General features: G+C 31.1%; 1 protein-coding gene across 1 annotated transcript; it reads left to right on the forward strand.

The window, feature by feature from the left end:
* Nucleotides 1-4582: 4582 nt before the first annotated feature.
* On the forward strand, nucleotides 4583-7243 carry LOC143566646 (uncharacterized). Its single transcript, XM_077053286.1, has 5 exons — nucleotides 4583-4911; nucleotides 5023-5150; nucleotides 6028-6140; nucleotides 6790-6975; nucleotides 7137-7243. The coding sequence occupies exons 1-5, from the start codon at nucleotides 4583-4585 to the stop codon at nucleotides 7164-7166; spliced, it is 786 nt and encodes a 261-aa protein (XP_076909401.1). The 3' UTR covers nucleotides 7167-7243.
* Nucleotides 7244-14335: the final 7092 nt, after the last annotated feature.

Raw genomic sequence — 14335 nt, forward strand, 5'->3', positions numbered from 1 at the left:
TGTGATCTTGTCAAGTCAAAACATTTTTTTGGCTTTTTTTTTGTTTTTTTATTTATTTTCTAGGGCTTACTAATTTATGTTTATGATTTAGCAATCAACTACAGGTAGTTTTAAAATAATTATCTTATCAAATACATTAAGTGTGAATATCATTCAATACGTTTACCTTTTTAGTGTTACGATCCTAACATATACCGGTCACCGGCGCAACATGACAGATTTTGTTACGTAATTCACTTTTATAATAAAACCAATGAAAGTTATGAACACTGTGCAAGCATGATGGATACGAAAAACCAAAAACAACCATCATATATATATATATATATGTGTGTGTGTGTATAAGTTTAGTCGTAGTAATGCCATTAATAAGTAGATCACTGAATATGATCAGAGTTAAAAGAGAAGGCCTGATCAATTGTTATAATATATTGCGTACATATAGTAATCCGGACTTGTTATGTTGTAATTCTTTCTAAAGCGAACATTTTCACAACAGAGTTTGATTCTTTTGTATTTAACCACAAACTAACCTTAGTTGTCTTGTGTTTCAATCAAACTCTAATTGGTGAACCATTAACCATGGAACACCGCAATGGACATTGGATTAACCACTAAATCACATACTCTAGTGAGATGAATCTCCTTAGAAATATAAATATAATGTTGCATGATACAATTAAAATCACAAACTCAATTTCTTTAAAATTAATAAAAAAATAAAGCATATATTAAAATTTTGGTTACTTGTTAAAGAACTAAAAATCAGTGGAGAAACAATAATACTGGAAATAGAGTATAAGTCTATAATACATCCTTGAGCCTTACCCTAAAGTAAATAAAGAAGCATTATAAATATAAAAATTCATTTTAGTCAAAAACACTTTAAAATGACATGTTCACTTGTTCAATAGGCCCAAATTGTTTGGTAACAAACTAACAATGTACCGTAGTTAAATGTGTTTTTGTAAGATAAATAATAACATAAACTATTGAAAGAAAATAAAACAAATTCAAAAAATCTTATGCCTGGTCCCGCAAAAATAGTCAGGATTTGCAAAATGGCTGCAAAATAAGTAACTTGTTTGATACAAAAATTCATTAAAGTTTAAAATTAAGTAGGGCACCGCACTTTTAGATAAAAACATGATTATAACCCTTGATTCAATGGTTTAGAAAGAACTTGCTTAGATAGGGTGAGTAATACTAAAGTTACAATTCATAAGTCTCTAAATACTCCCTATTATACAACATTTGATATTCTACTATTAGCATAACCATTTCTATCAAAGATTAATAGTTTGAGACCGTGTCTCAAAATGTTGAAATATCTAAATGGAGGCCACAGAAAATAAAGTGTAAAAAAATACATAGTTTCTATAATGTATGAAGTCAAACTCCCATATCAAGATTATATAGAGTAGTGGTTATAACTTATAAGTCAAAAGTTAACACTTCAATATTCTCAAAATGGTTGCTTATAGATGTTCAACACTTTTATCCTACAATTACCAAGTTTTGTGAAGTAACCATAATGATTTTGAAATGTGACTTTAGTCTCCATTAAGTCATTTCGACTCAAAAACTAACTTTCACTCCATATTTGAGATGAGGTGACTTTAGTCATTTTGACTCAAAAGTCAAAGGAGTCATGTTGACTTAAAAGTCAAGTTACTTTGATTCAAAAGTCAAAAACTGATTTTGAAATATACACTTTATTCATTTTGACACCAAACTTAAAAACATACTTTGGTCGTTTTGAACCCATACATACATGTAAAGATTATATAACCATAAACTTAAAAAATAACTAAATAAAAATTTCAAGGGTAAGATTGAGTGCGGACCAGTGACCACCCGTAAGGAAACTTGAAGAGACCAAGAGCACCCGCAAGACGTCAACCCAACATGTTTCGACCCGATCTCACTCGTATCCAAAGAGCTCGTACCTGAAAACCAATTGTCATTAAGGTCGGGTTTCGATTAGGCTTTCAAACATCAAAACCCGAATAATCTAGACTGATAAACCCAAATATCAACCCCATTCAACACCACCAGATGACTTTTCACCCCTTGTTGACTTTATAACGGGCCAAACAGGTGAAATAACATTCAACTGTGAGAACCTTTGGCATAAAGATACTGAAATGAGTTAATAAGTTATTTTGATTCTATAACAGATCAAATAAAAAAGATTGGCATAGAATGTAACCGATTCAAAGAAAATGGGAAAAGAGTTTCGTTTATCAACTCATTTTATGAAGTTGCTATCCCGTCTGGAGAATGATATGGATCGATCGGATGCAATGATTTTAGTTCCTCTCTAACTGATTCAAAGCACCCGTCTGGTGAATGACATGGATCGTTAGGATGCAATGATTTTAGTTAATATCTAATTGACTCAAAGCTTGCATTGTGTTCTTCTGAAAGTCTAATAGCTTTTAATCCGTTAACAGGTTTATCTTCTTTCGCCATTACCACACGAGCATATAATACCAAGGAAACAGCACGACCCGACACAAGCTATTCTTGGATTCTTTAACCATTCACTTTTGACGGAATGGAAGAAACTCGTCTCCCGTTGCTAAAAATGCATCGCGTATAATGTTCGTTGACATGTCTTCACTATCTGACGTGAACATGTTCACTTTTAAAAATGAATGAAATGAACACAAATATGTTCCCGATTAAGTGTTCATGTTCCTTTAAAGTTAAATGAACAAACACAAACACTAATGCAAAATCTTTTCAGCTCAAAATTGCATCATGACTATTTAGAAAAAAAAGAAAAAAAAAGTAACTAACTATTCAAATATAAAGAACCCTAGTTATTACTGATTTCCAATTATTATTATTGCCTACTATTAAAATTATTGTTGTGAAAAATGTAGAGCAAATTTACATGATTTTAGCTTACTTCCTATTACCTTGAAAATACTTGAAAGCACCCCATGTATTCCAGAACAGCAACTTGCAAAAGCAAATAGATATATGGTTAAAAAATAGAAATGTGATTAATCTGGATGAAAATGTGCATTGACCTGTTAACTCAAAATAAACATAATTGATTTTGATGAGTTGATAATAGCCAAAAAATAGCGGCCAGAAACAACAAAACAATTTACAAAAATGAAAATTTTGATGCATGTATGTATGCAAAATAATTCACCTCAATTTCATTATTTCTTTATATGTGGAAGCTCTGGAATACATCTAAAAGATACCCCATTAACTTAAGAAGGAAAACCTGCCATAACAATCGAAAGATCAGACCAGTCAGGATTGCATTACCCGTTTGGTTTGACTAATTAGAGATCAAGCATAGGCATCGACGTATTAATTTGTGAAAGGGCCAAACTTATCAAATATCAAATAATATACATAAGATGACATAAGCATACTGGATCGTTGAGCACATTGACTTGTCATCAAGAAATAAGTGTTTTGTCTATGACGTTTGCCTTGTAAATTTTCATTATTATTATTATTATTATTATTATTATTATTATTATTCTTTTATTTTGGAAAGTGTGGATTCAATTGAATACAATATAGAGAAACATTAGTTTTCTCAACCTTAAAATTAAAGAAAATTCAAAATATACAAACACAAAATTTAAAAACGTGAAAAATAATCAATTTCAGTCATTACTTGGAATAACCAGTCAGATTTCAGTAGTTAGATTGATGATGAAAACGATGATACAAAATCAAATTCCAGGTTAAATTTATCAAAAAGCATTTAAATAGATGATAGAACAATCAGAGAAAACCAAATATAGATCGAATGTATACCTTGAAGATGGAAAACAAATTATTAGGAGAGAGGCATGGTTTGATCCAAAACAGCTAACGGTGCTGAACACGATCAAGGGAATGAATTACCGTTTGTTTTATCAACCATGGAGCTTGATGGTGGAGGAGCTTTCTAATTTAGCGACAATGTCCCGGAGTGAAGAAGAATAAGAAGAGTGATTTTTTTAAGGTCGTGAGTTTGGAAACGTGGTGAGGTATTGTGAGGTTAGTCGGTTACTTTAGATTATTCTAATGATACTCAGGGGATGTTATGGCCCATAAGGCTATTCGGGTTAAAACCGAAACCGGGCTAAATCAATGAGAGCTCTCCGTTTTAAAATCAAGCAATCTGGTGTTTCTAAAATATATGGGGAGTGATTTGAGAGCGACACATAAAATTTGATGGTAGATAATTATATAAATAGTTGGATGGATAGATTCATTCACAGAAGTAACTATTGTGAATGCTTTAACTCAAGCAGGTTCCCCTCCCCAACCATTATCTTGGTTTTCATACAATTTTATAATTCAACATTATAACAATGATAACCCGAGGCAATGATAGTCAGGTGAACCTTTTTTTCACAACTATAGCTAAAATTTGGCATACACTAAAGAAGAGAAGAGAATGTGAGAGAAATGGGTTTATAAATAATTATGTGGCGTGGATTCCACCCCATCCGTGAGTCGTGACGTTGGTTTTATTTTGTGTGAAAATATAAATAAAGCTAATAAGGTTGAAAATGAATGGTTTTAAATTTAATCCATTCCGGCCGCGACAGGAAGCATGTATCTCCTAAACCTAACTCAAGGTCCCGCCAGTGGCGGTGGTTTATCCACCCAAACACGACATCCCCCCAGCTTCACCCACCCCAATCCCCCCCTCTTCTCCAATCGCCGACCCAAATTCTTATCCTTATCTAATAATAATAATAATAATATTAATAATAATAATCGCCGAACAATAATCGCTAACGCCGACGTTACCAACAAACCCAAACCCTCTTCCAATCTACACGACCAACCCATCTCCCTCGTCACTCAAGAAAACGTCCCTCTTGAAGGCGTTATTCTATTCGAAAAACCAGATACCACTTCTCGTTTCAGGAAATGGGGGTAATTCATAATAACTATAATTTCTTCTCTCTCTCTCTCTTTTTTTTTAAATTAAAAAAAAAAAGAAAGAAAACCCATTTTAATTAATTTTATGGCTGGTGGTTAATTCAGTCATGTGGCTCTGCTTTCTGGTGGTGATGTGTTAGCCATACTCTTGTTCTCTGCAATTGGAAGGTTTAGTCACGGTTTTTCGGTTTTCGATGCCCAAACTTTGACAACTGCGGATCCCTTCATTGCTGGTATGCCTATCCTTTTTTTTATTTTATATATATATAAATAAGCAACGGTCTTAGAACGAACTTACCACCAAATGTGGCAATTGATTGGTAATGAATTCAGAGCAGGTTGCTATATTTTGTAATTGTGTTAGGGTATTAGGATTGGCGCACCGATTGGGTTTCAAATGTTTTATGTGTATTCGGATACTTTGGAATGTCGCTATCAGTTTGGGTACTTGTCTATAAATGTTAGGTAATGCCAGTTATTGTTGGTTGCGTTTGGGTATCTCTGGGTACTTCGGGGAGCATCCTAGATACCTTTAGCATGTTGTCTTGATTGATAAAAGTGTGAAACTACATTTATGTTTTAGAACACTCACGGAGTGTTATGAACTGGCCAACCCCAGCTCAGGCGGACCAGCAAATTAAGTAATTAAGGGAACGAAATTGGCTTCGTACCCCTAAACAAGTTTAAAACCCCCCAAATATGTATGTTTATGCTATGTGCCTTGCTTAGATGAACATGTTTTTTAGCTAAATTATGGAGATGGAGATTCAGATGCAGAAGCTATTGTGAATGCTTTCTGGGATTAGCCTTTGGCTAATAATAATTTGTATTGACAATGTGACAAATGACATTCTCAACTTTCACTTTTGTTGCCCATGCACTCTTTAACAGAAAAGTAATATCGTGTGCTGCTAATAAACAATTGACCAATTTTTACCCACTCAGAATGTTGTATATTGTTTTGAAACAAGTTAAATAAACGTATGTAGCAGACCGAGTTACTTTTCGCGAGTATGGATTATTAAAACTTAATTTGCGTTATAATTATCAGTAAACTATATCTTTGGCTATTGTTCAATAAACGCTGTAGTAAAATGGGAATTTTATCAGGGTGGTTTTTGAGTGCTTATTTTCTTGGTGGATATGGTGATGACGGTCGCGGGTTGAATGGTAAGACCAACGCCATTACGGCTGCTGTCAAATCTTGGGCTGTGGGTATTCCTGTAAGCTCTTTTATTTGCTTCTTTTGTTATTTGTTTCCAATCTCATTTTTTGTATTTAATAGAGATAGGAATTCTTGGAGAAGTAGAATTAATGTTAAGGATTTTTAGGGTGAAATGAATACCATAGGGGCCTCTATTTACCTTATTTTTGGTCACATACCATTATGATATTTTCTTACTATGTGCTACTATATATAGTATATATATATATAGTATTATCATTTTTACTACGTGCTGCTATCAATTATACTATAGTTGAACTTCGATTTTCTTTTATATTGCCGCATACATATGTAGTCAAGAGCTGAGGGTCTCTTCGATAGCCACCTCTCTATCCCGTTGGATAGAGGTACGGTGTGCCTACATCCCACCCTCCCCAGACCCTACTTATAGCTTTGCTATTGGTGGGACTCCACTGGGTATGATTGATTGATTGATTGATTGAATTTTCTTGTACAACTGGTAATTTCTCAGCTAGGTAATAGGCATAGAAAATTAATTATTCATACTATTCTACAAATATAAAAAAAGCTTATCCATGCTGTTTGATACTGTTCCTTTAAACATAAATAAAAATTTTTTTAGTGTAGTGACAATGCTCATCAATTCCGCTACACTCTACTAAATTACGAGTTGATTTTATTTTCAGTTGGGAATACTGATAAGGGCTACAAGTATAGGTCACATACCTCCTCCCACGTTTATTGCAGTAACAATGGGTAGCACTGCGTTGTTACTTATTGGTTGGAGAACATTAATATCCAGCATTTTGGCCGATGATATGAGCAAGAAGAACGATGTATACAAGCGTGGCAGTCCATTTGAACTCTTTGAGGTATCTTTCCGTTTATTTTTGGAGAATTATAATTACCTTTTGCATTCCATAAATAGTTAGGAGCGTGTTTTTCCTATGTGAGTTTGGGAAAGTGATTTTGATACATGAAATGTTATAATCAAATCGTCTAACTAACAAACTGTTGGTTATTCTTTTTATAGTTGCTTACATCATTGGTGCGAAGATGGTGAGATAATACGTTGGTGATTCTGATTTGAAATCGAAATTGAATTGAAATCAAATTCGTGCTGTAGTGTATTGTTATGAAATAAAAATCCTTTTTGCCCAGAGTCTAGATTGAAAGTCCATTTGTTTTGAAGATGGTTTATGGATGTTATAATCATCAGGGTCTTTGGAATGCGGTCCATAGACAACTAGAGAACATCGCCAGGTCTGATCCAAATAGCCACTGGTCTGGGTCGTGGTCTTGGATTATTTTATAGTTTAAGCCTTAAGGAGCGGGGCAATTTAGTTTGAAACGTGAAACCATCCAAAGTGGTCATTGGTTACATTTATTCTCGTTTTTTCAATTTGTTTTATATTTCCGGTTGGTTGGTTTATTAGGAATGTTCAAACCGTACCGAATGGTTTAGTTTATGGTTTGGGTGTTACTAAGCCTTCAAGGTTTTACATTAATATAATTCAAATACTTGAATTATTTTTTGTTCATTTTCTTGTATTTTGTTACTCCGTATCTTTTATTTTTTTTATTTTTAAAACACAATTTTTTACATTTTTGGGAACAACAAAATATTAAAAAAACATTTTCTCTTCTTTGAAACAAACATTTATTATTATTTAAATATAAGTCTCTTTTTCTATAGTTATATTTTTTAGATAGTGTCTTTTCAAATATTTTTTAGAGACGGTTTGCATTTTATAAAATAAATTTCATATTGTTTGTTAATTAAAATTAAAAAGAAATAATGTATTTATTTAATAATTTACACAAATATTATAAATTGAGAATAAAATTTTCTCAGGTTATATGATAATTAATCTACATATTCTAATAAAGTAAAATAATTGTGACACGTGTTAGTTTGTGGTTAATTCTCACAATTTTTTTCCCTCAAAAACTAATATATGACATATATAAGTAATTATTCACTTTCCTTTTACATTTCATTTATATTATATTTAATTAAATTATTCATTTTTTTTAAACTCTATTTGTATTATATATATACATTCTTATACAAATAAATATTTACATATTATACTAATGGATAATGTTAGTGTATATTTCACAACATACTTGATGAAATCAAAAAATCTACAACAAACCATGTTTATTAAATATTGAAAAGAACAGAATTTTTAATGTTATCATTAACATATTATACTATGTATATTGTTGAAGATTGTAAATTAAAAAAAAACACTAATATGCTTTTAGTTTACAAAGTAATTTTTTTAATAATTAAATTATAAATATATACTTAAAAGTTGATCCATTTTTAAAAATAAATCCATTTATAAGTATAGTATATACCAATCACTTTAAAATATAATAAAGTTTATCATAATTAGTTTTTTGGGTTTTTTTGTCAATGGTTGCTTCGAGTTTTTGGTGAAACTTTAATTTATTTGTTACGTATTAAATGTTGATAAATAGATCGTTTGGTACAAATTAACAACATTTAGCTCAAATTTGTTACGTGTAAAAAATAGGTAATCTGAATATTTTTAAATTTTTGAGAATGCAAATAGATTTATCGTCAAACTTGTTACGGGTACAAAGTTTTGACTTGAAAATGTAAAACAAATGAAAGTTAGAATTTTAAATGTGACTGAGTTTCGATTTTTTTTAGTGACATTTTTGGAAATAGTTAAAAGATTCGGGATTTTGCACATTGAATATTTTTCACACGACTATCAATACTTCTAACTTTTATCAATATTTTTAAAAACATTTGTGTCAGCATTGACTTTTTCTTGAATAGTGATCAAAATGCTGTATGTGAAGCATGTCGTACAAAATTATGCTCAACTAAAGCAAAATGTTCACAAAATTGAACGGGTTAACTTGTAATTTTTAGTCAATTGGCAAAGTCGAGAAGTCTCTAAAGGTTATCAAAATATTTTTAATTGTGTAGCTCAAACTATTATTATATGAGAAGTATTCTTCGAAATTTGTTCATAACCAAATTTCTTTCAATTATACATACATGATACTGAGAATAAACTCTCAATAGACGGAGTGTTCTTGTGTATGTTTTTGCACGTGTATTATATTTTTTATTAAGTTCAACTTTTTTTGGAAAAAATAATTTTATGATATAAATAAAATCAATTTATGTATAATGATACAAACATAGATGTAATACATTTTTCTATATACATTATGTATTGTTTTATTTGTAACTTAATTATTTAGATCATCTTGTGTATTACACGGGCTCTAAAGCTAGTATTTTAATATAGAAATAGTGTTAAAGGAGGTAATGTGTCAAACAAAACTATTAAATTACTTAATAGTTAAGGAAATAGGGTTTGGCAATTAAGAGAGTAAGGTACGTTTAGCCTAACCCAAATTAAAATCATTTTATGATTAAAATCAATGCAATCATTAAAAAAACAGAAATTAAAATAAATACAAAACAAAACAAACCATTACCCCTGAGATAACTTGATTTTTTTTGTTTGGCTAATTTGGATCACGGACATGAAGGATCAATGATCCATACGATGATCTCCATTCTACTCTTAGGAGGAAACCCACCAGTAGGTGAGAAAACCCCATGTTCCAACTTCAGTCTTCTAATTTTAGTCTCAAGTAGGATTTGAACCCCAAAAACTCTCCTAATTAAATTGAAGTCTTTAGGTATAACACTATAACCCAGTTGAACTAGAGTTCATTGTCAAGTTGACTATAATTTAACCTTACAAACTGAAATAGAAAATGCATAATTAATATTAATGAAATACGCAATTTTTCAAGACGACTTCAAAAACCAACCTCCTATACCCCAATCACACCCCAATCACACGTATAATCCAACTTCAAGTACTTAAAACTGTGTGTTTTTGTCCACGTGTTATTATCCGACTGGTTTACTAACTCATCGGTGGTATTCCTTAACACATCGCCCGACGATGAGTTATATAAAAGACAAAACTGAAAACTTTAATTAGAAGGGACAAACTTGGAATCTCTTTTTATATATGAGCTATTTAGTAATATTCCCAAATAGAATACATATATTACATCTCCCAAAGTCTGACCGTTTCCAAATATAAGTCATAAGGGTTAGGCTACACATACCCCTTTTCCTTATTTGTCATACGCTATCTCCATAACTTTTAATTTATTTAATAATTTTATTTAACATATTATCATCCTCTAACACTATTTCTATCTTAAATATTAATTATCATATTACATTAGATAGTTTTATTCTCAATTCATAAAATTTATGTAGTTTATTATGTAAATAAACTTTCTTTTTATTTTTAATTAACAAACAATACACATTTTGTTTCAAAAAATTGCAAACTATCTTTAAAAACTATTCGAAAAAACAACTATAAAAAAGAGACGTGTTTTTAAATAATAAAAAATGTCTATTGCAAATAAGAAAAAAAATGTTTTTTTTGTTTATTCATAAAAATATTAAAAAAATGTGTTTTAAAAAGAAACAAAAAAATTAAATCATATTAATGTAAAACTTGAGAGAGATGGTAAGTTTAGTAAAAATGAAAGAAATAAGGTTATGTTTAGCAACATCCTTTTTAATCTGGCTGCTCATGGTTTGATAAAAACTATAAAACATACTAAGAATACCCGTGTTTTACAATGTAAATCAAAATTAAACGAACCATATTAAATACTATTGAGAATGCATGAGATCATCATGATTTGAGCATTACATGATCTAGTATTGTGATTATAGTCAATTAGAATGAATTATGGCACAATGTGTATTTTTGGGTGTTTTGAGAGTGAAATCGGGTAGAGTAACGAGACAGATTTCATAAAATACCAAAATCAATAATTAGGAATAAGTTTTACAGTGTATATATAGGTGCCGACGTATTCGCTAAACATGCTTAGCGAATGAGTCCCTTTCGCTAGGCTATTCGCTAGACATTCCCTAGCGAATGGCCTCTATAATCTTAACTCTTATACGCTAACAAGCTCTAGCGTCTGAGCAACAAAAGTGGCCCATTCGCTAAACATCTCTTAGCGAATGAATAATACTTTAATAACAAAATAGTCCCTAGACTATAAACAAAAGACTAAATCAATAAACAAAGAACGAGAAAAAAAATGATGCATCAACAAACTCCCCAATGAATTCCATCGTCTCGAGCTTTTCTTGTCAAGTTATTTTATTTTAACCTTCAAACTTTAATTATTTATTTTACTTGTCAAGTTATTTTATTTTAAAGCTTTTAAAACCATCTATTAACTCAAGACCCTCTTTAATTTAGGTCTTGCTTGTTGAACTTACCTTTATGTTTTATCACAAACAAATCCTCCAAGTTACTTATTTCATGTGAGTACATTTCATTCCACGTTTTCTTTTTTATACTTTGGTGGTAACATGCATACTTATTCAAAACAATAATGATTTATAATACTCTATTCTCAAACCACAAACTCTAGGGTGTATGATACTTATAATACTTGCTCTATTGTGTGTTATATGTTTCATATGCTTTACGTGCACAAGTGTTTATTTTATGTTTTTGTGGAGCCTAAATAAGTATGATCATACGCACCCCTAACTACTTAGCCTTGAGCAAGTAGAATATGGTATCATTATCCGAGTATGTCGGTTGCTACCGATTAAAAAGGATCCTCATTTACTTATGATTTATACCGCAATTGTTGCTTTTATTTATAGTCTCAAATACGTTTGTGGATGTTGCCTCATATTATATATAATCAAATGAAATTGCTCACCAATATACGTGTTGACAAATATTATTTTATGCAGTGTTACAGGCTTGATTATTGGTTGATTGGAGTTTGAAGATGCTATCTTATTTGAGACCGCTTAGGTTATTAGAAAAATGAACAATTAAATTCTTATATTTGGTGTTATTTGTATGAACAAGACGTGATACTTTTGGTGATTGATGAAATTAATGAGTTATTTAAATATTGTGAATTTAATAGTGTCTTGTGTTCTTTGACAATCCGTTGCATCCCGACATGTGTTCTCTGCCTTTGGTCGAGGTGTAACATCACACCTGAAGACCTGCAATCAAAATCATTAACCGCAAATTTTAGCACCTTGATGCATGCAGTTACTTGTTTTAGTTTAATATGTTACATTACATAAAACTTATTAAATCACTCACATAGCATTCATGTCCATATCCAAATTTGTAGACAACATCACAAAGAACAACGTCCAGAATTGAATCTATAGATATAGAGGAAGTTGAGAGAGATACATACCGGAGAGGGATACTTTCACCGGTGTCGGAGACCCAACCAAGGTTGTGAACCAGAATGCGATCTTCTTCATCGGAAAGAACTTTTACCTCTTAGGGTTTGAAAAGTAAGAGGTTGTAACAGAGAGCGAGGCAACAATAGAGATAACAGGCGTGGTATATAACCGTTGTGATGTTGTGGAGGGAACATTTTGTTAATCAGAGCCAGCCAAGATTATACCATAAAATGTTCTACAATTTTTGATATTTTTTTATTTTTAATGTTAAGGTAGAAAATCAATCGAGATTTGTTCTATATTTCAGCCTAACAAACTAATGCTTCATTTACATGTACATTGATGCATCAATAACTTGTACATTATAATCTACATCTCAGTTTAAAAAAAATATTTCAAAACATAGATAAAAATAAGAGCGTTTGAAATGATATGCTTGAATTTTTTTAAAAACATAATATACTCATAGATCTAAAAGAAATATTGAACAAAAAATAAATTTGAGGAATATATGGATAAAGATAAAGGGGGTGAAAAGGTACTCATGGTTTAAATTTACAAAAAAATGAGCAAAGATGAAGGATAAAAAATGTAATTACATATTAACAAAGTAAATGTTACGTGAAATGCTAGTGATTAAAACACTTAATTACCCCTTCAAATTCAAAAATCCATGTTATATGACTTGTACTTGTAGCAATAAGTTAGGTACCTCTTAAAAATTAAGAGGTCCCTAACTCGTATATTATATATATATATATGAAAAATAAATTAATAAATAACACTTATCTTTGAACGAACCGAAGAACACTACAAATGGGATATATGATAATGCACTTATATATAGGATGTACTAGCTGTGACGCCCGGCAAAAAATTTGCCTAAACCTGTACTAATGTAATACTTAGTTACGTAAATAAAACTATATAATAAACAAGTGATATTATTTTAGTCTAAAAACTCCAAAAAAATATTTGAGATATATTTAATTACGTTCAAAAAATTCAAATTTTGGTGCATAGTGAACACTACGCGAAATGACAGTTGGCGATGACGTACAAATCGATAAAAGTCCAAACGTGTTAGGAACAACTCGTGAAATTAAAATTTTTATGAAAATATTAGTGATTATATATAAAGTCATTTTATTCGAATCGCGAAATTAGAATATAAGTGTACACAAGCCAGTGTAGGGCACCGTATGAGCAGAAAACAACTATTTCCAAATATTGGTTTCTTAGGCTTGTATTATCTGGAATTTAATATCGGATAAAACCTGACAACAATTATTAGAAATGGGATTCGTTTGATTAGATATAGTTCATTAGACGTTAAAACGGAAACTTAAGACATTGTTTAATACCCACACTTTGTTACAAAATATCTTCATTCACCCACCCCATTTGCCGACACATCTCAACCCCACCTCCATCTTTGTCCAATCACACACAAGACAACACACAAGGCAATGATTGCAACATAATACTTGGAAGACTATTATTGTTACACACACCTACTATACATTTCAACTCACCACTCTAATCATCTCTTATTCTTCTTCTTAACCGGCCACCCCCACCCCCACTTGATATTATCCATCATTCAAAATCACGCACCCATTAAGTTTAGTTAAGGATTTCTAGTGGAAGCATAATCAAGAACCAATAATCAAGAGGCTAAGGAAAGGATTTTAAGCATAACCACGTTGTTAGTACACGGTTTTGCGTCTCGAGTCTTTATATTTATAATTAGCATATTTGTCGTTTATTTTATGTAATAAACAAATATTTTATCCTTGTAGTTCATTAATGTAATATCTAGTTCGCTAAGGATTTTTAGCGAACTAGATCAAATTTATATCCCTCCTGATTCGTTAAGGATGTTTAACGAATCAGGGGGTGATTCATTAAGTTATTTCTGTTTAATGTATGTAACGAAGTGGACCCTAGTTCGT

This window comes from Bidens hawaiensis, unplaced genomic scaffold, assembly GCF_021521415.1.
Source record: "Bidens hawaiensis isolate Kalapana, Puna unplaced genomic scaffold, B.hawaiensis_p1.1 tig00022990_1, whole genome shotgun sequence".
In the NCBI taxonomy this organism is placed as follows: Eukaryota; Viridiplantae; Streptophyta; class Magnoliopsida; order Asterales; family Asteraceae; genus Bidens; species Bidens hawaiensis.